This window comes from Marmota flaviventris, chromosome 4 (genome assembly GCF_047511675.1).
Source record: "Marmota flaviventris isolate mMarFla1 chromosome 4, mMarFla1.hap1, whole genome shotgun sequence".
In the NCBI taxonomy this organism is placed as follows: Eukaryota; Metazoa; Chordata; class Mammalia; order Rodentia; family Sciuridae; genus Marmota; species Marmota flaviventris.
The window spans coordinates 8999572-9026321 of NC_092501.1; the positions used below are offsets into that span (position 1 = coordinate 8999572).

Below are 26750 nucleotides of genomic sequence, written 5' to 3' on the forward strand. Positions count from 1 at the left end.
AACAAACAAAAAAAAAACAGGGAAAAGTTGCGAGAAGCAGCAGCCCATGGAGTTTTTTATGAGGGTACCTCAATGTCCCACCTGGGAATCAAAAGGCCTCTGCATCAAGCCTAGGCTCACACCATCTAACCAATAAGCAAGCATGATAAGCAACCCTGATTGTCTGATTCTATGCTTGCAAACTCCCCCACCCCCCAAAACCCTGACATCTTTCCTTGTATAACTTCACATGAAGCTATGCCTTTAAAATTCACAGACCTGAAGTTTCTTAATTTTTCAAAGATTAGCAAATAATTACTATCCTTAAATATGTAAATTTAAGTCGATTACCAAAAACATTTTGTACTTGCCCTGTTTACTTGTTCATAGGAGAGCTGAAGCAAATGGAATGAGAAATAAATTAGAATGAATTCTGAGCAGTTTATTCTCAAGTCATTACAGTGTTCAACCAGTTCAACATATAAAGATAAAAGACGTAACAGTAAACATTGGGAGGCACACATTCCCATTCTGAAAGAAGACAGGTTACACACACAGGAAAAAAAAAATGCAGCAAATATTAGGGTATTCAAAGTAATTTTTGGACACTTCAGATGTGACATATTTACAAGAAAAGTGTAAGTTTTAAAATAATTAAATAATTTCCATAGACTTATAAAAGAATTGAGATAAATACTAGGAGACCCTGACAATCACAAGAACATTTTCCTATGCTATTGAACAAGGGTAGTTCTATAAAAAGTCCCAAAATAGAGCTAATATTTGCCACCATTAAATATATCAAATTACCAATACCAAAATATGCTAAAAGGAACATGCAATGTGGAAGCTGTACCAAAGAAAACAGCATCAAGCTCTTGAATATTGCAAAGTTCTATACAAGTTTTCTTAGGTGCATCCATGAAACAAAACTTCTTTCAAAAGAGCCATTAAAATGGGTAGGTCAGCAGAAAAAGTGTAATTATTTAAAACCTTTTTATTCTATCCTTTTCAAATGTAGGTGCAAAAGAGAAAAATCTAAATATAACTTTAAAAAATATTAGCTTATGAATAAAAAAAGGTGAGTGGTGCATTCTTATGCATTTGGATTTTTTAAAAATATTTTTTCAAATTGCAGATGAACACAATACCTTTATTTATTTATTTGTTTTTATGTGGCACCGAGGATCAAACCCAGTGCCTCCCATGTGCTAGGCAAGCACTCTACCACTGAGCCACAACCTCAGCCCCTGCATTTGGATTTTTTAACTCATACTCTATTAATTCTAGTATTATGTATCTTAAGCTCTGGACCTTATCACACTAGTAGAAAATTTTCCTTCCTCTCAGACAAGAAGTCATCTTAGAAAATAAAAAGGAGAAATGGTGATATGTATGAATTCAAAACAAAACAGTACTGGAAAATGGTAAAATATAAAAATAGCAGCATGTGTAATTCAAGACTGTGTTCTTAAAGCAAATGTTTAAGACTGAACTGCAAAATGGCGCTTTCTCAAACTAGTCTATTGCAACAATAGAATTCTTTAGAGAGGTGCTGATATTTTTGACATCCCCATGATTAAGTGTATACTTAAAATTGTTTTTTAAAACATGTATATTGCACAGGTAAGTATAATACCAGCATTCTGGTATCTCTAACATAAAATGCTATATTATTTAACATATTAAGCTATGCTACTAAAAGTTTTATCTCAATGTTTAAAGCCAATCATGTAGGAATTTTGAGCATATTAATCTCAACATATTCTTAAACAAGATGGAAAAACACAGGCACTTGAATACAGGTTATTAGTAACAAAAAAGTAGAGGCCACAATTTCATGACTAAGGGCAGTTACGTTGTCACATATAAAGTTGAAGTCTTTCACCAATCCAAATATGGAGATGAGAAATATTTACAAAATTTTGTTAAGAAAATCAGGTATCTCCAATACTTCCAACCTAATGATCGTCACTGAACAAAAGCACTGACAGCTGCAAGTCCTAAGCTTTTTCAAACAAATATTTAAAATATAGTTTGAATTCTAATTCCCCCCCCTTTCTCCAGCCTAATACAACCCCCCATCCCCACCAAGGGTCTAAATCATATCTTCTGTGCAAAATTTAACACTCATCTCAAGATCCAGGGCATCAAAAATGGTTATGATTTCAAAATAGTCTACATTGCAGTATAAATTTTGCAGCACCACAGACATCATGAGCTTAAGAATCTTAGTCTGGCAATATTTCATTCAATAATATTAACCAATAATGATGTTTAAATATCAACATTTAATAGGAATCATAGTAGCATTTTTTAAATGACCAAAATCATTAATAAGCATTTTCAATGTTTATAAGTCGTTAAACATTTAAACTGTCAAAGTCACTAGGAAAAAAAATACCACACACACATTTTTACCACCCAAAGGAGAATACACAAAGCTTCAGATAGTTGATACGAAGACGATCAGGTTTTTTCCTTCTTTCTGAAAAAAATGACATTTCACTTGGCTACTCCCTAGATTCTTGGTTTACCAGCTTTCAAAGAGTACATCTAAGAGGCAGTATAATATATGCATTAAAACCCACTTCCCCCTTTATCATCTTTGGCTAGAAGCCTCATGAAGGACACTGAGGATGGATGGTGGTAGGCCCCTGCATGCTTCCATCTTACACATCACTGACTGGAAGGCTTGCATCATCCAAGTCCACGGGGTCACCATCTTTTTCCTGAGGGCCATTTTTACTTTGAGGTTTTAGCAGAGCTTGTTCAGTCACTTTGGAAGCTGGTTCTCTTGTAGAGATAGTCTGGACCTTGAAGTTCCCTGGCCTGACCTTGGCAAGAGATTCGTAAAATCCTCGCTTCTCCATGGTAAAGCTTGAGACCAGAGAGTTGCTGCGAGAGGCTGTGGAATGTGAGGTGGCTGCTGCTGCGGCACCGGCAGGACGGACAGTGTGTTTGGACTCTGAAGGACTGTGGGAATGCTCCTAGAAAGACGAGTAATGGTCAGACACCGTCAATCATTGACAATAAGGTTAGTAATTCAGCGTAAGACTCGATTCTCTGAAAAACACACATACACGCACACACAGCAGAAGCATAAGCCATGCAGGATAAATGCGCAAGTTCTTTCCCAAAGCAAATGCATTTTTAAAGGTGAGTTTAAAGCAATGACAGCCAACAACCATTTCTATTAAGAACCTAGTTCTGTCACCAAAGCTGAATTTGGCAGCTAATGACACTTTGAAGACTTAGCCAGCCTAAACCAGGATAGTGTTCCAACTGCAACTGAACTGTATTTAGAGGAAGCCTACCAGCTTTACCTTTTATTTAAGAGTATATTCTCAATTGACAATGGGAATTATCCCGTGTATTTTAAAAGATAAAAATACAAAGTCGTAAATTTCTCTGATAATCAGGAATCAAGATTTTTCAAATATTCTATCTTAACAATCTGATAAAATTTAGTTTGATTCCCTAAATTTCATTGCAACCAATAAGAACACGGTCTTTTTATCTAATTTCATGTATTTAGTTTTGAATGTTATATATTCATATGGTTTAAGATTTTAAAGGTAAGAAAGAGCATATAGTCATTTTTAAACTGGTGAAGTAATATCAATTATGAATTTTAAAATGCTTCTAACTAGATCAAATCAGAATATACCTTTAAACTTGACCATTCTAAGTGCATTGTGCCATATACTTCCTAGTATATTCTGTTCATTTATGATACCAGTGGCTTTGAAAACAAAGTACTACAAATTACAAAAACACAACAGAGTTCTATTACATGGCTGAATTTCACTAGATTTAAAATGCCATGCAAATTAGTTTATCCAATGTATATGCATGCAAGGCTTGTATATATTATTGGAACAAAGGTAAATTTCAAGTGCTGCAGTATAAAATATCTCAAAAAACATAAAATATAGAAATTCTTGTAGCAATTCAGTAAGTGAATTTTTAGAACCTAGCTTAATATCTCTTTACATTATTTAAGTTGTATTTTTTAAATCTTTTTAATAAATTATACATTCAGGGCTGGGGCTGTGGCTCAGAGGTAGAGCGCTTGCCCAGAATGCATGAGGCACTCACTGGGTTGGATCCTCAGCACCACATGAAAATAAAATAAAGATATTATGTCCACCTATAACTAAAAAATAAACATTTTTTAAAAATACACATTCAACCTGATGACTGCAGTGAAAGTTTGTGTTAGTGTTGACAAAGTCAGTCATGACAACTGCAAAAGGCAGTTTAGTGAACTCAACTTTCTAAGATCAGCTGTTAAGTAGTGAGTCAGGCCCTCCACTAAGAAGGCACGTTTGCGTGAGAGCCCACATACGTGCTGCATTCACCAGTTCTTGATGTATACCTCTGTATACAAGGGTTCGACAGCCTTCTGGCCTGCCGCATCTGGAACACAGTGCAAAGCTAAGATTAGAGTTAACCTATACGTGGGAGAGGGAGGAAAAGAGAAAGTTGTGCTGACAGTGACAGCTAGATAGTTCACCTGCCCCCACCACAAAGCACAAAACACAAGCACCCTTCTCCAGCTTCTCCTCTTCCCAACAGACATTGTTTTTGCAGAGAATCTCAGAGTTGACTACTGAAAAGGTCACATAAAATGAAGGTAGTTACAAAATTAACACCCACAAAAGTGACTTCTCAGACATTCCAAAAAGGATATAACTAGAATTTGCTGATCTGTAATTATCACCACCAGGACATTAAAAGACAACACTTCCAGGAAAAGTATTAAAAGTACAGATTACATATAATGAATCTAGATAATAAAAGCTATATATTACATACTAGACTACATTCTACCCTTGACAATGCAACACTTTAAGACACTACATTTTTTATTTCTCAGTAGAATTTGTATTTTCAGATGAGAGATCGGTGGCCAAAGTATTCCAAAGGAAAATACGTCTTATTATATAATTGAACAAGATATATAAAAGACATTACTACTTCTGAGTAGAATGTTTAGTTATTTCAATTTTATTATCATGCTACCACAAAGATAATTATGGTAGCTTTCTGAAGCAGGCTTTTATTTATTTATTTTTGGGGTACCAGGGATTGAACTCAGGGGCAATCGACCACTGAGCCACAACTCCAGCCCTATTTTGTATTTTATTAGAGAGAGGGTCTCACTGAGTTGCTTAGCACCTTGCCGTTGCTGAGGCTGGCTTTGAACTCATGATCCTCCTGTCTCAGCCTCCCAAGCCACTGAGGTTACAGGCATGCACCATTGCACGCAGCTTGAAGCAGGCTTTTAAATTAACCTGCTACAAAATAAACAAACATGAAATAGAAAATACTGAATGGGAGAACTAAACTATATTTAAGGTTCCAGCTTGGTCAGGAGTCTTATGGCATGCTAAGCCAAAAAATTAACCCCCAAAACAAAAAACCAAAAATGAAACAAAATGTTAACTGATATTAGAAAAGTAAAGAATAAATTGACTTTCACAAAACTGTGTAATGCCGGAACTAAAGGTGCCTTTCATGATTAGGCCACATTCCACACTAAGAGTCTTTCAAATTATACCAAATCTAGACCTAATGACAAGTTAAGAATTGCTAAAACAAAGCAAGGAAATGTCTATTCTTTCATTGCCCTGCTTGTGCATTTAACACAATACAATGCACAGAAAGTTAAGTATATGTAACACTACAAGGAAGCATTAAATTAGAAATGCATTATTCTTCGCAAGTCTAATTGGTCTAAAAGTTAACATGCAAATAAATCTAAAAAAAAAGAAAGAAAGAAACCAAAGGGATTAGGGGGAGAGGAAGGAAAACAATTCGACTGGGTGCGGGGACCTGTGGGACTGTCACCCCAGAGAGCAGGAAACCTACAGAAGATGCTGATCTGCCAGGTCCCCGCTGTGCTACAATGGCGCCAGAGACTGCTTTAATCCAACTGTGCATCTCTTCAGGGCTATCAGCCTAAAGGAAATAAAGGATTCGGTTAATTTTTCCTCAATATGTACCTTCTACTTCCATAAATCCAACATATTTATTTTGGTAACTTGTACTGCCACCTACAAAATCATTATCTAAGACAATGGTTTCCCAAAATTTTGGAAACAAACAAACAAAAAATATATATATATCTAATATATGTATGTTATAGGTGAACACAATACCTTTATTTTATTTATTTATTTTTATGTGTGCTGAGGATCAAACCCAGTGCCTCACACATGCTAGGCAAGGACTCTACCACTGAGCTGAGCTATAACGGGAGCCCTTGGAAACACTTTTTGGGTGGGGGGGCGGGTACTGGAGATTCAATCCATGGACACTTAACTAGAAGCCACATCCCCAGCCCTTTTTAATATTTTATTAGAGACAGGATCTTGCTGAGTTGCTTAAGTCCTTGCTAAGGCTGGTTTTGAACTCTCTCTTTTTTTTTTTTTTTTTTTTATAGAGTGAGAGAGGGAGGGAGGGAGAGAGAGAGAGAGAATTTTTTTTTTAATATTTATTTTTTAGTTCTCGGCGGACACAACATCTTTGTTTGTATGTGGTGCTGAGGATCGAACCCGGGCCGCACGCATGCCAGGCGAGCGCGCTACCGCTTGAGCCACATCCCCAGCCCTGGTTTTGAACTCTCAATCCTCCTGCCTCAGCCTCCCGAGCCACTGGGATTACAAGTATGTGTCACTGTGCCTGGCAGAAATACTTTTTTAAACCAGGTTTTGCTGGGTAAGTTACTATACCAAGACATAAGTTGAGAACTAATATTCTGAGATCAGACACATCTAAAAGGGTCCATAATGAATACTTCTGGAAATAAAATAATAAAAGGAAGAAGTCAAAGAAAGCCCTTCTTATTTTGTTCTTTCAATATGTACATAGCTGTCATTTAAAAAAAAATTTTGACATCATTTTACATATTATTTTTCTAGAAATAATTTTTAGTAGTACTATTTAGAAGTCATATTCCAAAATGCCATATTCCTTGATAAGTACTTAGCAGTCATATTCCAAAATGCCATATTCCTTGATAAGTACTTAGCTTACTTAAGTTGGCAACAGTGGCGCACAACTATAATTTCAATACTTTGAGATACCTGAAAAACACTTAGTTATTGGGATTATAGACATAGTACCACCACACCTGGCTAACAAATATTCTATTAAAAACCTTTCTATGGGTCTGGGGATGTGGCTCAAGCGGGTAGCGCGCTCGCCTGGCATGCGTGCGGCCGGGTTCGATCCTCAGCACCACATACAAACAAAGATGTTGTGTCCACCGAAAAACTAAAAAATAAATATTAACAACAAATTCTCTCTCTCTCTTTAAAAAAAACAAAACACCTTTCTAGGAGGCAGGCGTGGTTGCACACGCCTGTAATCCCAGTGGCTCGGGAGGCTGATAGAGGATTGCAAGTTCAAAGCCAGCCTCAGCAAAAAAAGTGAGGCACTAAGCAACTCAGTGAGACCCTGTCTTTAAATAAAACACAAAAAAGACTCGGGATGTGGCTCAGTGGTTAAGCACCCCTGGTACCAAAAAAAAAAAAAAAAACCTTCTAGGGCTAGAAGTATAGTGCTTGCCTAGCATGGAAGCCACTGGGTTCGATTCTCAGCACCACATATAAATAAATAAGTATATAAATAAATAAATAATCTATGATTTTCAAGTACCTTACCTGTACGTAGAAAGTTCGAGACGTTGTTACAATTTCAAACAGGTTGTCCCTCATCATTATATCACTGTTACCAAAAAAAAAAAAAAAAAAGTTGTATTTAAATAGCAGTTGTTGGGCAGTTTTGTTTTTTTTTTACCTGTTTATAATCTGTGCCAAGTATGTGTCAACAATTATATATCACAGGTAAAACTGATTTACAAAAATCAGTTTTTAATTCAAACCATTTATTTTGGGTATTTTTGCAAAAATTTTTACACATATAATTTTAATAAAGCATCTAACTATGAAGAAATGAATTTTTTTAATTATTTTTTTAGTCATACATGAAGAAATGAATTTAATATACCAATTTGTCAAATCTGATGGCATAATTATAAGTTGCTCATATTAATTTTTTCCTTTCTCATTAATAAGCTATTCCTGAACTTTTAGTTTTTAAAAAATAAACAAGATATTTCAATACTTTTGAGATTTTTTGTGGGGGAGGGGACCATTGATTGAACTCGGGGATGCTTGACCACTAAGCCACATCCCCAGCCCTATTTTGTATTTTATTTAGAAACAGGGTCTCACTGAGTTGCTAAGCACCTTATCTTTGCTGAGGGTGGCTTTAAATTTGTGATTTTCAGGCCTCAGCCTTCCAAACCGCTGGGATTGGAGCCACTGGGATTACAGGACTGGGCCACTCCAATACGCTGGAGAATTTCGAAAACTTTAGCAAATTCCAACTATAAAAAGTTAAAGATAAGCCAGGTGCAGTGGCACAAGCTTGTAATCCCAATGTGGGAAGCTGAGGCAGGAGGAACTCGCATTCACAACCAGCCTTAGAAATGGCAAGGCGCAGGCTGGGGTTGTGGCTCAGTTGTAGAGCGCTTGCCTAGCATGTGTGAGCCACTGGGTTCAATTCTCAGCACCACATACAAATAGCTGAATAAATAAAGGCCCATCAACAAGTTAAAACATATTTTTTAAAGAAAGAAATGGCAAGGTACTAAAGCAATTCAGTGAGACCCTATCTCTACTTGAGTAGATAAGGAAGGAGGACTGAAAATTCAAGGCAACTTGGGTAGAAAGAGACCATCGAAAATAGAAAATAAAAGGGCTGGGATATAATTATGTAGTACAGAGCCCTGGGTTCAATTCCAATCCTCCTCCCCCTGAGGGGGAAAAAAAAAAAAAAAGAACCCGCTAGAATAGAAATAAACATAACCTGCAAGCACGTCAATGAAGCCAAGGCAGTCCTCTGTCTTAATAAGCTATGCCAGTGTCAAGTCTGAGCACTTCCTTACCTTTGCTTACACTCTTGAACTTTATGAACCTCTTTAAGTGGTATTACGCGGAGAGGTTCCTTTTCCTGGCAAAAAAGCAAACAACAGGTGTATGACATTTATCTTTATCATCCCTCCGAGGCTTAGTTGTCTTATTTGGAGATTTGTTTATTTTCATGTGGAGATCTATGTGAAAATTATGGTTCTTTAAGCCCATCTAAGATATAACTATACCTTTTTAAACCACCGAGCATCAGAACAGCTCAAATTCTCTACCCTTCTATGTGTGTTGTTTGAAACAAAGCTTCCAGGCTTAATGAGTATCACTTATTAAAAGCCATGAACCAGCAGAGTTGGTCTTGGAAGGCCCACTGTGTATAGTAAGTGAAGCATGCTACCTCCTCTTTTGGAATGTCACTTTGACATATAAGGCACCTGAGCAGTGAACATTCAGTTTGATGTAAATCTATCATTTTACATATGTCACTTTTATATAAATACATTATTTTAATATGTACCATTTCTTGGAGTGCCAGGGCATCTACCAGACTTTTATATGTGTTACCTCACACTTTCCACAATCCTATATACACATGCTACTATTCACCTGAGAAAACTAAGGATTAGGCATGCTACTAAAACTAAATATAAAAATATAAATGTAAGATAACTGGTTTCTAGTAGGATAATATTGATACTATACATTCCATTAAAATACTATATCCATATTTCACTGAATATGCTACCATGAGATTAAGACATAACATTATTTTATGTAGCACCAAGAAATCAAATTTTCAAAGTTTTTTACAAAAGTTTTATTTTGAAATAATTTGAGACTACAGGAGACTTACAAAAATAGTACCAAGAATTTCTACATACCTTACACCTCATTTCTAAGATATTAATATTTTCCACTTGCTTCAACACTGTGCATGTGTGTATGAATACATATGTTGAGTATACTTTCCTGAAATGTTTGAAGTTATAGATATGATACACTTTTCTAAATACTTCAGTGTATTTTCTTTTTCTTTTTTGTATCTGGGACTGAACCCCTAGGCACACAACCCCTGAGCAATATCCCAGTCCTTTTATTTTGTTTTGGTTTTTTTGTTTGTTTCTTTTGGGTACGGGGGATTGAACTCAGGGGCACTCAAGTCACATCCCCAGCCCATTTTTTGTATTTTATTTAGAGACAGGGTCTTACTGAGTTGATTAGTGCCTTGCCATTGCTGAGGCTGGCTTTGAACTTGCAATACTCCTGCCTCAGCCTCCCGAGCTGCTGGGATTACAGGTATGTGCCACCGTGCCCAGCTGTCTCTGTTTAAACATTGAAGAAATCATGAATTTACACAAAAGTTGAAAAGCTAGCACACATACACAAAAAGTTTTTCCTAAGTCATTTCAGAGTTAGCTGCTGACTTGGCTTTCACACTACCTCTGAGTACTTTGGTGCTCATTTTCTATAAAGACATCTTCTTACATAATCACATTATAGCCAATAAGTCAGGACACTGTCCCAAAATGTATTTTTTTTTCCCCCGGTCCAGGGATTGAACTCAAGGGCACTGGACCATTGAGCCACCTCCTCAACCCTATTTTGTATTTTATTTAAAAACAGGATCTTACTGAGTTGTTTAGTACCTTGCTTTTGCTGAGGCTGGCTTTGAACTCTCCAGCCTCCTGCCTCAGCCTCCTAAGCCACTGGGATTACATATGTGTGTAATCACACCCAGCCTCAAATGTCTTTTATTAGAGCAAACGCACTCTATTCAGAATCAGACTACATCTGCGCCATCTCACTTTTCCTTCCCTTAGTATGAACAGTTCCTCCTCCTTTCCTTGACTTTTATAATCTTGACATTCGTAAAACTAAAAAGAGTTATTCTGTAGAATGTTCTTCATTTGGGTGTGTCTGGTGTTTTTTCATGATTAGATTCAAATTATGCATATTTGGCAAGAATATCATAGAAGTAAAGCTGGGTCCTTCTCATACCATCCTGTCGGATGATAAGTGATTTTAATTTTCTTATTTAAAAAGTTCATTTGAATCATTTACCTGTCTGATTAAAGGGTTTTCTGCCAGTTTTTTTCACCATAAATTTGTTCTTTTCCCATAAATAAGTATTCTGAAAATGTAAATATCACATTCCTTACTATACATACAAATCATTTACCATTCAACCATTTATTTATATATATATGGATTCCTACTTTATCCAGTGAGCTATAACCTGTTATCCTCATTATTCATTTTGATGCTCTCATTGTCCCAAATTTGGTGAGAAGGAATGTTTTCAAAGTGGCTCATGGGATGAGCACTGAATATATAATAGAAAGGACTAGGGATATGGCTCTGTGGTAGAATGCTCTGGTTTTTGGTTTCTTTCTTTCTTTATTTAAGGTGGGGGGGAAGGGAAGGAAGTGGCTTTTGGGTCTTTTTACCTGTCTTTATCATTCTACAAGTACTTCCTTTTTAGTTGTAAATGGACAGCATGACTTTATTTTGTTTATTTTTATGTGGTGCTAAGGATTGAGCCCAGGGCCTCACACTTGCTAAACAATGCTCTGTCAACCCTGAGCTACAGCCCCAGCCCCTGAGTACTTGCTTTCTGATACAAGACATTCCATGCTCACCTTCCATTTATTTCTCTTATCCCACTCTATAATCTGCTATTTCTCTTTGGAAACCATTTCTGAAATGATACTTTTCTTGGGACACAGAGCTAGGGAATGCATTACACACACACACACAATACATTTAAATCCACATCTATCTCAGTGTGCTAAGTTATGCCAGATTTATCCAATTCCAATCTAGGACCAAAATTTTGTCATTTTTCTTATTTGTCCTTCCTTGGTTTGACAGAAACTTGGCTTCCTTTATCTTTAATATATTTCCCCATTTTATCCTTTTATGTTTGTAACCATTCTCCCATCTCGGCCACCATCTTCTTCCCCATGAGGATGACACTTTCCTCTCCCTACTCCATGCTGGGCTATCCCTGAAAGAGGACAAACTCATCCTGTGTGATTGCTGACTGCCCACACCAAGCTATGCTGACTACTCCCTCTTTTCTACAGCCACAAAAGCTTCCTAGAAGAGCTGATAGCTGAGATGACACTTAAAATAGTCTCTTCCTACTTTCTAGAGCACCACTGCCATATATAGTAGTCACTAGTTTTGTGTAACTATGTCAATTTTAATTAATGAAAATGAAATAAATTCAGTTTTCATTTTAAAGTAAAATGAAGTCAATTCCTCAGCTCAGTAGGCACATTTCTAGCACACAAAAGCCACAGGCAGCCACTGGTATGGACAACACAGATATCAAACACTCCCAGCTGTGCAGAAGGTTCTACAGGAATAGTGCTTTTCTGGTGCCTTCATTCAAATAAAGAGCCTGGTTCCCCTCAACAAGAAGAGGTACAGAATTGCATTAATTTATGCAACCATCAATTGCAGGATTCAGGTCAGCTGACAACATTTTAAATAAGGATATCATTCAAACATGTGAGAAAGGGAATCTCAATTTCTGATTCTACCTTCAGATAGGAGAGAAACACCTTACATAAAACAACTTAAGAGTTGATCTGAAAAGATAAAGAAAATATCAGGAGAAGGCAGAAATACAAGGTGTTGTTAGCCTGCAGGGACAACCCTTCAGGAGGACATCTGTAGACAATTAAGTTTAGATCTTTCACGGTGGAAAATCTCTTTGATGATATGACATTTTCATTTAAGATGCATTTAAGAAATATACCATTGGGCCGGGGTTGTGGCTTAGTGGTAGACCACTCACCCCAGGCCCTGGGTTTGATCCTCAGCACCACATAAAATAGATAGATAGATAGATAGATAAAGGTGTTGTGTCCATGTACAACTAAAAAATTAATATTTAATAAAAAAGGGGGTCTGGAGTTGTGGCTCAGTGGTAGAGCGCTTGCCTGGTATGTGAGAGGCCCTGGGTTCAACCCTCAGCAACGCATATAAATAATAATAATTTTTTAAAAAGGTCCACTGACAACTAAAAAAGAAAAAAAGAAAGAAATATACCATTAACCAACAGTTTCACAGTAGAGTAAACTGAACTTTAGGTGCTTCTCAAAACTAGAAGCAGCTTATTCTAAAAATAGAGAACGCACAAAACCATACACCACCACACTGTAACACTTCTCAAGCATTTTTAGATGCAACATTTATGATGCAGCAACATACCAGTTCAGATTTAAAGTAGCCTATTGTGTTTTCATCCAATTGAAAGTATCTTCTCTTCCAGTTTTTCATCTACCAGAAATAAACACAGATATAAGATTTATTTCCAAGAATGTCAAATGTTAATCACTACTTACTCATTCCACTATAAACCCCCAATGAGAAATGCTAAGGAGTAAAACACCTCACTACCTTCCCCCAGTGAGGCAATATATGAAACACTGGCTCTCTTTTGCTACCCAGGACTTGAACTTCTGGTTCAACTTTTGGTGTCTAGATTTCAGCTTTTATTAATGATTTTATGATATTTTATATTTTTAATGCTCTAAAAGAGGCACTTTTATTTCCTCGTCATCCCCACAAAGTAAACAGCAAGCACAGGAAATGTTATTAAACCACTGGGTTTCTCTATCTATAAATAAACAAAGAAACCATCTATAAGTATTTTACATGTAGTAGCAAAGCAATAAATACTTAATTCATGAAATAGTTAATGATAAACACATATTTATATATATTTAAATACTTTTACAATTATTTTTATTAATGGGTATACTGAAATGTCTCTAAATGATATTTTGGACTTGGGCGTAAATCAAAAAGGAATCCCTCATTAACACACAACAGAGCATCACGGCCTGGTGACGATTCTGATTCTACCCCTAGACACTCTATAGGGAGAGACCTTCAATCATCACCTTCATTTCCCTGCACCTAGAGGAAGTCAAACAGAGCTGGAAGAACTTTCCCTGGGCTGACCTAGGGGAATCAGTGTTGCCAGAAAGGGATGAGCAATCAAACAGAATTGCCAAGAGAGTTGCTGGTTTGTTTTTTCCACCTCTTCTATTTTCAAATTGTAAAGTTTATTTTCTCATGCAATTCTGAAAATTTAGCCCACACAGAAAGAATAAATTAAAGAAAAGCATTTTGAATCCTTAGAAATACTGGTAAGTTTATACTTTCTACTTTCTATTGGCTGCCACTTTGCACTAGAGCTCTTTCCCTCACCCATTCTAGAGGATAGAGAGTATCAACAGAAAAACTTTGCAAAATAAATTTAAACTGTTAAAGGCTCATTTAAACTGAAGGTTAATGGTAATAGGCCTTAATTTACCCAACAACCCTTAGACCAAGGAAATACTACCATTACATTTCAAACATAGAACAACCCCTGCTCTAGGTCCTAATGCCCTTCCCAGTATGCTAGTCTCTACTTTCATAAAATAATGCAAACATTCTAAATGTTAACTTGCAAGTTTTCTAGTACATTCACATTTTCATAATCTCACACATTTTATTAAGTTACTCACCACTGCTCCTTGTTTTACACAATATCCAGCTTTGATAACGGCACTGTCAGGAGGTGGTTTTGGAGTAAAGCAAGGAAGATGGCTTTGTGATCGTTTCAAATTATTTCTGTCAACACTCTCGCCACATTCATTTACTTCTTCTTTCTAAAATGGAAGAAAAGAAACAAATTTTCTTGCATGTTTGACTTCAAAGCATACTTTCATTTCATATTGTTATCCTAGTAGAAAATCTTCGTATCTACTGTAATGCAGTAGGAACACAGATTTTGAAGAGAGGAATTTTCTAATTAACCCAGGATACCTAATCATATAATCATAATTTACCTTTTATTGATTAAAACACAAATTTCCACTTCTGTGAGTCTACAAAGTCTTACTAATGCTTCTTTGGGGGACAGGTAACTCATATATATATATATATATATATACACACACACATATACATATACATATATATACATATATATATACATATACATATATATACATATATATATATACATATATATATATATTTTTTAACTTGTTGATAGACCTTTATTTCATTCATTTATTTATATGTGGTGCTGAGAATAGAACCCAAAACCTCACACATGCTAGGCAAACACTCTACCACTGAGCTACAACCCAGCCCTATAATGTCTTATTTTGAAATAATTATACAAATTCTTGATAGGAAGTTTATCCCCCTCACCAAAAATGTACAAGACATCCTCTGACCCTACAACCAGATTCCCCCAATAAGAAAAGTGTATAACTATAGATTACATAACTAAAACCCAGAACAGACACTGGTACACCTATAAACCTTATTCAGAGCTTACCAGTTCCATAGGTACTCATTTGTCTGTGTGCACATATAGTTCTACTCAATTTGATCACATGTGTAGATCTGTGTAACCACACCACAATCAAGATAAAGAAGGCTTTACCCCTTTAGAGATCCCACCCCAATCCTTTCGTCATTTATCTGTTCTCTTTGTCTGTAATCTGACACTTTGAGAATATAAGTGAAATCAGGCAGAAGGTATTCTTTGAAATTGATTTTTTTTTCCACTCAGCATAATTCTCTGGAGATTCATCCAGGTCATTCCTTATATCAGTAGTTCAACTCTTTTTGCTGCTGCATTCTATAGTATAAATGTACTGTACCAGTTTTTTAACTTTTACCCATTTACCCATTAAATAGCATGTTCTCCTAGCTATTAGGAGAATTAGGAATAAAGGTACTATAAACATTTATGTAAAGCTTTTTATCTGAACATAATAATCCATATCTTTAGGATAAATGGTTAGGATTATGTTGTAGTTTGAATCTGCAATACTTTCCACCCCAAAGGCTCGTGTGTTGAAGGCTTGGTCCCCAACACAGCAGTATTCAGAGGCAGGACCTTCAGGAAGGTGATTGGATGATGAGGGTTCTAACCACTTCAGTGGACGAAGCCATGGAAAGATTCATAATCTGATGGCATTACTGGGAGGCGGTAGAAATTGCAAGAGGTGGGGCCTAGCTGGAGGAAGTGGGCCACTAAGGGCACTCCCTGGAAGGGTATATCTTGTCCTAGGTTCTTTCTTTGCTCTCTCTGCTACCCACCTCCCATGAGGTACGCAGCTCTGCCCCACCATGCCCTCTCTGCCATGATGCTCTGCCTCACTGCAGGCCCACAGCAACAGAGTTGGCTGACCATAGACTAAAATTTCTGAAACTGTGAGCCAAATTAAATCTTTCCTTCTTAAAGTTGTTTTTCCTAGATATTTTGTCACAATGACAAAAAGCTGACTAATACAGAGTACAAATGCTGGGTTGGAGAGCAACTGTTAATTTATTTGTATAGTAATAAAACAGCAAAATCTGCCAAACTCTTTTTTGAGAATGTCTGAACTATTTTACGTTCCCACCAAAAGTGGATGAAAGACTGTTTTTTTTTCCCTTCATCCTTGTTAGCATTTGTCTTGTCACCAGTTTATTTCAGTTACTCTGATAGGTATGATAGGTATGATATTGTGGTCTTACTATTTCCCTACTGACTATTGATGAACATCTTCAAGTGCTTATCATATGTGATTTCATCTTTTGGTGAAATGTCTGTCATGAATTTTGTCCACTTTCTAATTGGATTTTGTTGTTGTTGGGTTTAATTGCTGAGAGTTCTTCACATGTAGTTCTAGATACAAGCTCTTTACTGGCTATGTGGTTTGCAAATGTTTCCTCCCAGTCTGAGGCTTTTCCTTTCATCCTCTGAACAAGGTCTCTCACAGGGCAAATTATTTTTAATTTTGATGAGGTGCAATTTATCAATTTTTTCCTTCTGCAGATTATACTTTTGATGTCAAGTCTAAAAATTCTATTTAGTCCTAGATCTTGAAGATTTTCTACAATATTCTTTTTCTAAAAGTATAGTTTTATATGTAAGCCCAGTGTTTTTAACCTCTAACTATACCAGGATTTCATGTTTCTCAGAGCACTGGCTTCTTGTTTGTTTCAACATCTAACAATTTAAAATCCCACAAATAAGCCAAAGGTATATTCAAAAACTCCTAAAATTCAAGAAAAACCTACATCTAAATTGTATACGTACCTTAAGGCTTTTCAACCTGTTCTACATTTAGACAGGTGGACAATACTACTTATATACTTAACTCACTGCTTTCATAAAACTTATTGAATAAATTCATCATGCAAATGAGATTTAACATTTTCCTGATACTATATTACCTAAATGCTTTATAATGAGTAAATACTACTTTATTATTTTATAAACTATTGGTAAATACTAAAGCAATAAAATTCTTTATTATAGAGTGTTTAAAAAATGGCACCCCCCTCAGAACCCAAATTGAAACAGCCGGAGATACAAACTGCTACAATATCTAAATAAAACTAAAGAGAGTCTTGGCCCTACTGTCAGTGCAAGTCACAATACAGGTGAAAGCAGCTTAGTCTAGCTGTGTATTCACCAGAAGTTTAACAAGTTAAAATCATTACTTTTAGAAAAAAGTAAATACAGATGCAATCCTATTGTATCTTTTTATCCAACTTTGGTAAAAACTGTAAGCTTCTACTAGAACAAGGAGTTTTATTAATTAATATCCTTTGCCAAGTATAAAGAAAACATTGAACAGCTAATTAATTAATGGTATGATTTTTCTTTCCACTAATCACTGTCCCCTGCCAAAGATCTAAAAAATATGGTGTATAATATAATTTGATTTAAAAGGTTTATAAATGTTAGTTTAAGTTCAAGAGATATGAAGCTAATGAAAATGCACGAACACTGGCAATAATAATTACTTTAAAATTTCTGGTTTCTCAATTACTAGTAATTAAATTTGCATTATAAATTAATTCCCTAAATAGCAAAATAAGAAATATAAGCTCATAAAAAGTAATAATTTCATTAAAAAATGCCTACAAATTTATATTTTTCTTAGTACCCAAGTGAGGCTAGCATGTCAATTCTTTTGGGATACAATAAAATCAGTATTCAAGAACTCTCTTTAGTTCACTTAGTACAGGTTTTAGGAAAACAGGTTTTAAAAACTGTACATTTTTGCAAATTCTTTGAATCAGCAATTTTATTTCCAAGAACTTATCTTTTAGAAAATACCAATAATGTCTCTAAAGTTTAAGAATGTTCATCATGGCACTATATATAAAAGAAGAAAGAAAAGTGAAAAAGAACTCCATTTGTCCACAATAGAGTATTTGTAAAATTATGGTAAATTCATGGCAGAACTACTATGAGTCAATAAAAATGATATTGAAAGCTGGGCACAGTGGTGGGTTGCTTATAATCCCAGTGACTCAGGAGGCTGAGGTAAGAGGATAGCAAATTCAAGGTCAGCCTCAGCAACTTTACAAGACCTGGTCTCAAAATAAAATTTTGAAATAAAGGACTGAGGTTACAGCTCAGTGGTAGGGCACCCCTGGGTTCAATCACCAATACTGGGGGGAGGGGGGAGCAGAGTAACTGTAGATGATTTGGAACATGTTCATGATAAAACTGGAAAATATCTAATATATAATTCACATCTCCATTTATGGGGAGGAGTACACAGAAGGCTCAGAAAAAACATGAAATTTATGTATTTTAATCTGTGATTTCCATTTTTCTTAGTAATAAACATATACTTTGGAATTAAGAAACACAAAAATAAGAGTTTCCTACAGTATTGAGTATTGAATTCGTTTAGTAAAGATGCACACTGTTTTGGTTTTGATGACAATATAAAAATCAATAGAATAACAAGACCCTCATACAATAGAAGATTTATTTATTACCTGAGTTGGAGTAATGATGGGTACACCACCAACAATATCAGTTCTGTAAGACACTTGCTTCTTCCCACATTCACCCTGGCGACTTGGATTATCTGAATTAGGCTGTGAGTCTGATTGCTTTGGTACCTGAAACAAAGTTAGTTTGTAATCAGTGTTTTATATGAAACATTCAAAGAATTTCCAATTGTTCATTTATATATAATTGACAAATACATCTGAGTGTATAGGCACACACATGTGAGTACCAATCCCATAGGTTGTCACATTAATTTTCTGATCTAGTAATGCTTTACAATACAGCCATCAAATACTGAGTGCTAACTTGGCACAGGTACTGCTTGATCCATTTCTTCATACTCCTTCTGTGAACCCTATGCAAAGAAGCAGTATCTCCATTTGAGAAGTAAGAAACAGAGACCCAGAGGCATTAGGGAACAGGCTCAGACCCTGGTTGTATTAGATCTAGCCAAGTCTGTTTAACTCTCTTCCAAACCATCATGGACCCTGCTCAATAGAGAACTTTACATGGATTGTAGATCTTTGCCGCCACCCTCCCTTTCCTCCATTTCTACTTAGGATTCCCGCAAGGTCTGGGGGTTAGAGATCGTGGCACAGTCATCTTTAATGGCTTCAAGACACAATCTATTTCTAAACACATAAGTATTCAATAAAGGCTGAAAAACTGACTCAATAAACACATTTAAAATCAGCAGGAAAAAAGAACGAAATTCCTAAGATAGAAAAAAAACCAAGGTATTCAAAATAACACAACACTTATTAGGGATTTAAAGATGAGATTCCAATTCTGAAATCAATGATAAATCACTCATAGTATAAACAAATAATAACTGTGATAACAGGAGAATCTCATACATGTATGCCTAACTGATGTGGAATCATATTTAGCATATACTTTAGCTTTTATTTGTGGCCCAACTAGGGACCACAAATAAAATACTCAGCTAATCAATATTTTTGTCTATAGACTGTTAAACATGGTATGAACTTTTTTTTTTTTTTTCTGGGAATTGAACACTGGGCACCACATCCCCACCTTTAATCCTCCTGCTTCAGCCCTCTGGAAACTGCTGGGATTATATGTATACACCACCACGCCCAGCTTATGGTCTGAATTTGAATGATAAATTTTTAAGGCTATGAATAAAATGTAGTAAAACCTACAACATCAATTATGATACTTAACATAATGTAAAGGACATTTGGGGATCTTGCAGTCTTTTAGAAACATTATAATAAATACTACTGAAAATCACAAAACTAGTGGCATAAAAACATTTAAGATTAAATGTTACATAGTTAATCTCTTGGTCACATAGTTAATCTGTTAACAAAGTCCCAAGAGAACTAAAGGACACTCCATTCATGCTGTATCCAAAGTCCCTAATCATGCAGTAGTATGATCCCAAGGTAGGGTGGATTCTCACAAACTGAAATGTGCTCAAGGTATCACCCAGGAACATTATTGACAAATTCAGATCCTCAGGCTTTATATCCAGAAATTCTGATTTAAAAAAAAAATCTAGAGTGCAATCCCAAAAAAAATATATTGTAAGAGAAAACACTAAGTGTTTTTGAGGGATGTGTTTCACAAACCATAGTTCAAGAAAACACTGTTCCAAAACCTGTGTTCTTTTTATATGATGCCACTCTCATTAGGTTTATAGAAAAGCAGCTTTTTTGCAAAATAATTAGCAAACACAGACCATGCCTGTGAGAGAGGATGTTGAGCTGTAGCAGACCACACAAACTTGGACATAACTGTTTACGGATATAAATGATTTGTCTCATAGGTGACCTTTAAAACTCCTTCACCTCTCCCTTCCACCCTGCCTCCCTGGTGATGCTTCCACTCAGTCTTTGGGCCCAATCCTTCAGCTTCTGATGTGAACTTATATTACAATGCCAGTCACTGGCAGAAACAAAGGAGAAAAAGAGAAACAGTAAAGGAAGATCAGAAAGTGAATCCTGGATACCTCAAGTTCTATACATTTTAGACTGCTTAAAAGGCACCACAGGAGTACACAGAATTTTAGCTGCCAACGAAAAATAGAACATCATGCCCTAGAACAACCTGCTGAGGAAACATACACTTTTCTAATAAACAGCATCATGTATCTAAATGATTTTGACAGTGAAAACGTCGCCTTTCATCTTACTAAAAAACAAAAACACCATAAAGAGAATTTGAAACCAGAGAGAAAATGATCTCTTTAACTACATTAGATGAGATGTGCTGTCAAGAGGAGACTTATAAAAAAAGTAGTAGCTTCTCCTTTTTACAAGAAGTTGAGAGTTCAGCTGTATATGGTAATTTCCTAAGAAAAATCTTTAGTGTAACTCAAAAATCTACTGAAATTTATATTAGGTTTTCCATTTTTCTTCCAAAATTATAGTATATTAAAAATCCTCAGCTGGGCACAGTGGCACACACCTGTAATACAGCAGCTCAGGAGGCTGAGGCAAGAGGATCATTTGAGTTCAAAATCAGCCTCAGCAAAAGCAAGGCACTGAGGCAACTCAGTGAGACTTTGCCTCTAAATAAAATACAAAATATGGCTGGGGATATGGCTCAGTGGTTGAGTGCCCCTGAGTTCAATCCCTGGTACCCTCCCCACAAAATCCTTCCTTATGCTGTTAAACCAACTGCTTCCAATTTGTCCCTATAATAAAATCAAAAGTTAAACATAGCATAACTCCAATGTTCAAGTCTAATAATTAACTCAGAATTGCATTTTGTAACAAAAACTACCTAACTTATAGTTACCTTATTATCTTAAGAACAATACAAGCCAAATATCCATAAATATATGTAACTCCCTTAAAAATTATAGGTACTTAGGCTTTGGAAAGTGGCCCAGTAGTACTGTACTTGCCTTAAATACACAAAACCCTAGAATCAACCCTCAATGTATCTCTCTCTCTCTCTCTCACACACACACACACACAATTAATTAAATACATTTTCAATTAATTTTTTTTTTAATTTAGGTACTCTGAATGAAAAGTTAGTCTAAATTCAGCCATTAAGCTAAATTTTCAAGAACCCTAAGCCACAAGTTTCCAAATAAGTCAACTGTTAATGAGAATCAGAAACGTGGTCTCACAGGGGAGGGTGAGAGCAAGTGTCAGACACTAAGCAGGTCTGGTCCGACTATTGCGTTTCCCTGCTTTCTTTCTTTTTTTAAAAACATGATTGTTTTTCATGTGAGATTTGGATGCATTTTAGCATGTATTTCCTTATGAATCTAATGTTAAAAATTCCAATAGTAGGAAAAGAAAAGGTAAAAATAATTTGGGGCTGGGGATGTGGCTCAAGCAGTAGCGCGCTCGCCTGGCATGTGTGTGGCCCGGGTTCGATCCTCAGCACCGCATACAAACAAAGATGTTGTTGTGTCCTCCAACAACTAAAAAAACAATAAATATTAAAAAAAAAAAAAGAAAAGGTAAAAATAATTAGAGAGTAAAGAGATGAATAAAACAGACTTTGTTATTTATGACGGAAATAAATGGAAATGCTATTTATTTCTTAGAGTTAAAGGGAAGGTTGATGTTCAATTTACTAATTAAACAGTACTTGAAGCTAAAACCTGAAAGGTTCAGACACAAATTCCTGGACCTCCCCAGCCATATTTTGTATTTTATTTAGAGGCAGTGCTCTCCACCTGACATGCCAGTTAAAAATATTACTTTAAAACAGAAGGCCCAGCTAACACTCTTGGGCACATATACCGTTTTGTTAGAACCAAAGTCTTATACTCAGTTCACACTTCAACTTGCTCTCAGTGGCCATTAAAAAAAAAAAAAAAAAGTCAAATTTGAGTTTGTAACACAACCGAAAAGATTAATTTTTACATTAAAATTGACTTTTAAATTAAATCTATAGTAGAGCTGAGCATGGTGGCACACACCTGTACTCCCAGGTTTAGCTACTTGGGAGGCCAAGGAAGGCAGGAGGATCAAAATTTGCCTTGGCAACTTAACTCAGGAACGCTCAACTACTGAGCCACATCCCCAGCCATGTTTTGTGTTTTATTTAGAGACAGGGTCTCACTCAGCTGCTTAGCACCTTGCCACTGCTGAGGCTGACTGAACTTTCAGTCTTCCTGCCTCAGACTCCCAATCTGCTGGAATTATAGGTGTGTGCCACCTTACCCAGCTGAGTCAAGGATTTCTATATTTCCTAAATGTGAATCATAAAAACCATTACTAACAAATTTACCTCAAAAATTAAAAATTTTAGGGGATGTACCAAGGAATGAAATTGATCAAATTATGTTATGTACATGTACAAATGTTACAATGAATCTGAATATTATGCACAATTATAAAACATCAATAAAAAAACTAAAAATTTCAACATGAAATAAAGCTGCAAAACCACAAAAGCTAATTAAAAATCCACATTTTAAAACATTAAAAAGATGGATGCTTATTACTGTAAATTGTAAAAAAAATAATTCAGGAAAGATACCACATATTGTCTTTTTTTTTTTTTAGTTATAGGTGGACACAATATCTTTATTTAATTTTTATGTGGTGCCGAGGATCGAATCCAGTGTCCCATGCAGGCTAGGCAAGCACTCTCCTCTGAGCCACAACCCCAGCCCCTTGTCTTTATTTTTCAAGTAGAGAGTATCTACTGAGGTAAAAATGATCAATGAAAACTTTTTAAGAATATATACTTCTGGGACTGGGGTTGTTGCTCAGTGGTAGAGTGCTCGCCTAGAACTTGTGAGGCACTGGGTTCAAACCTCAGCACCACATAAAAATGAAATAAAGATATTGTGACCACATACAACTAAAAAATAAATATTTTAAAAATATATACATACTTTTGAATCAGTTCAAAATATTCCTTTCCTAAAACTGCAAACCCAAAATAACTTCATGTACAAATCAGATACGATATGTGGGCGTTTTCCATCATGTGGTAACCGACTGTTCTGAAGACAAAAAATTCAATCCACCTGTGAAAACAGCTTTAGCTACAGTAACTCCTTCTGCTGCAATGTAAATGTGGGATCATTCATTTTAGAAGGAAACTAACAAGTGACTAACAAGCTGACTTTTTGGATTTTTGTTCTTTAAGAGCAAGTTGTTTAGAGCCAGTAAATAACCTCACAATTAAAACACCCTTTAGGGGCTGAGGTTGTGGCTCAGCGGTAGAGCACTTGCTTGGCATGTGCAAGGCACTGGGTTCGATCCTCAGCACCACATAAAATAAATTAATAAAAGAAAGGTATTGTGTCCAACTACAACTTAAAAAAACAAACAAACAAAAAAACACTCTTCAGCTGACACAATCCTCACAGGAACTCCTTCCCAAGCCTTTCCAGGCAGCCTACAATGTGTTTCTCTGTTAGTGTAGAAGGTGCAGCAAGGCTCAGTCAGGAGTACACCCTATGCTCCTGCTCATCAGCATCAGTAGTAAAATAAAACATCAGGATAGGCTCTTGTTCAGTGCACTTCAGAGCTAGCTAAGCTCCAAAACCTGATAGACCATCCCCGGGCTCCCAGTCCCACAGTTCACCAGTTCTGAAACCTGTACAAGTCACTCAATCTTTCTAAGCCTCGGTTTTTAGGTAAAACCTTCAGTTCAACGCCTGTCATAGTATAAATAATCAATAAATATTAATGTTCAACAGAAAAAAAAAAAGCTCATGTCAGAAGCAAAGAGGGTGTAGGAGTAGAGGAAGGTCCAAAGAGTACCAAGCTCTGGAACTCAAGGAAAAGGCACAGGAGAGGTTAGAAAGCTAGTGCCTAAGGTCAACTCCTTAGGGCCACCTGGGCAGAACCATCCAGCTGCCACAATCTTCCCACCGGATCCCTATATTGTACCTCATTTCTTAGCCTTCATTTCCCTTTGTTTTGCTCCCATCTTCAACTCCTGCCCTATCAGGGCTTAGGCCTATTACCATCACCTGGGTACTTACCCGGCAGAAAGCCTCTTCTACTCTGGAAGAAAAAATAACATGCCCTCAAGATAGAACTCTACATGCTACATGTATTTCCCCCAGCAACATAAGAAGTGGTTAAAATCTCCAATAATATATATCCTTATTGGTACATAATGGGTGAAATGCATTTGTGGGCTGATGAAATGTCTGATGGTCACAGGTACAAGAGAACTATTTCACATTCTGAACATCTGTCTTTTAAACAAAGCTCAAGTATGTGACCTGACAGAAAGCTGGGGACATTTGGTAGGTACATTTTCAAAATGTTAAGATTACTTCCAGACACTCAAAATTGTTAAAAAAAAAAAAAAAATCCAAATACTTACTGTGATTTTTATAGCTTTGTTCAACACATTTACCCATTCTACTAGATCTTGCTGATCGTTGGCTTGTAGGAAATATTTTCTCATTCCTGCATTCATAACTGTTGGAAGGTAAAATAAACATAAAATATTGTACTTGTTACCTCTAAACTTGTTCACAGCAGCTAAAAAATCTTGCTAGATTCAACACTTTGAGACTTTCTTGGATTTGACAAAATATATTTGCCTATATAAAATAACCCAATTACATAGGGAAAATTCTTTGATGGGCACATTTTTCATTAAATGGATATACCACAATACAGTGCGTCAATCCCCCAGCAATAGACACTCAGGATATCTCCAATTTTTGAAATTAGATAAAATATCAAAACAAAACATCAGCACTAAAAAACACAAAATCATGGCATTTGCAGGGAAATGGATGGCATTAGAGCAGATTATGCTAAGTGAAGCTAGCCAATCCCTAAAAAACAAATGCAGAATGTCTTCTTTGATATAAGGGGGGGCGACTCAAAACACAGCAGGGAGGAAGAGCATGAGAAGAAGATTACCATTAAATAGGGATGAGAGGTGCGTGGGAATGGGAGAGAGAAGGGGAATTGCACGGAAGATGGTAGGAGACCTTCATTGTTATGCAAAATTACATATAAGATGGTGTGGGGGGGGAAGAAAAAAGAGAGAGAAACGTGTCACAGTAGATTGGGTAGAAAGAGGGGAGGGAAGGGGGGGATAGGAAGGGCAGCACAATACAATAGACACTATATGGCCCTATGTATAAACATAGCTGTATAACCAATGTGATCCTGTAATCTGTACACGTGGAAAAATAAGATTAAGATTACGTACCCCATTTGAATCAAATGTATGATATGTCAAGATCATTGTAATGTTTTGAGCAACTAATAAAAAAATTTTAAAAAAAACCCCATCATATCTTTCTCCGTATTTGGACTAGTATTTCTATGAGATTTCTTGACACAGACTTGCTGGTCACAGGGAATTCACTTAAATTTTTTAATAGGTATTAGTTATTGTCTTGTAAAAAGGCTGAATCCATTTATACTTACTTATTCCTTTCACTTATTCCTCCTCACCAGAACTGGTCATTAGTACCTGTGCTAGTTACAGACCTACTGTTTTCAGCCCCAGGGCTATGTAACATTAGGGCTGAAGTCTGCACAAAGTACTTCCTAGGCTTCCTTGCAAACTAGGGTCATGTTCTGCCCATGGGAGGTACTAGTAGAAGCCTGAAAGGTGTAGGGAGGAGGATGAGAGTGGATACTCTTGACTACTCTGCTCCTGACCTCCCACCAACAGCAGCATACAACTAGCTACTGTTCCAGGACCTTCTGGTGCTCCCTACACCATCCTGGCAGGGTGCCCTCAGGCACCTCAGGAGCCCTGGCAGCTCCCTAGTGGTTGCTTCTCCAAATCCTAGATGATAGTCTACCTTTTCATTTTTGTCTCTCTGGTCCTGGGGTAGACTGCTTCACACATTTTCTAATTTGTGGGTGACTTCAACATTCCCTTTATGTTCTTTCAACATTTAAGTAACCAATTACCTATAATAATTTAAATCCCCTGAGACTTATGTTTTCTTGACTGGACTTTGATAGAGAAATCTTTGAAACCTAATCAGTGGATAATTATACCTTGTTTATATTTGAATTTCTTTAATTATTGTGACAAATTACTTTGGCACATTTATTAGTCAT

General features: G+C 36.2%; 1 protein-coding gene across 5 annotated transcripts in view; it reads right to left on the minus strand.

Annotated features, from left to right (window-relative positions):
• Positions 1–400: 400 nt before the first annotated feature.
• Positions 401–26750, minus strand: part of Plekha1 (pleckstrin homology domain containing A1) — a 61666-nt gene continuing 35316 nt past the window's right edge. For 3 of the 5 annotated variants that reach the window (XM_027930292.2, XM_071610840.1, XM_027930293.2), the window contains exons 5-12: positions 25036–25133; positions 18732–18857; positions 14450–14593; positions 13143–13211; positions 8942–9006; positions 7653–7716; positions 5857–5946; positions 401–2969 (exon numbers count right to left, since the gene is read on the minus strand). In XM_027930292.2, the coding sequence (XP_027786093.1) occupies positions 2652–2969; positions 5857–5946; positions 7653–7716; positions 8942–9006; positions 13143–13211; positions 14450–14593; positions 18732–18857; positions 25036–25133 (974 nt within the window). In that variant the 3' untranslated portion in view covers positions 401–2651. Of the gene's footprint in view, positions 2970–4330; positions 4402–5856; positions 5947–7652; positions 7717–8941; positions 9007–13142; positions 13212–14449; positions 14594–18731; positions 18858–25035; positions 25134–26750 lie in introns of all 5 variants that reach the window. The other 2 variants (XM_027930294.3, XM_027930295.3) reach the window with 2 other exon arrangements.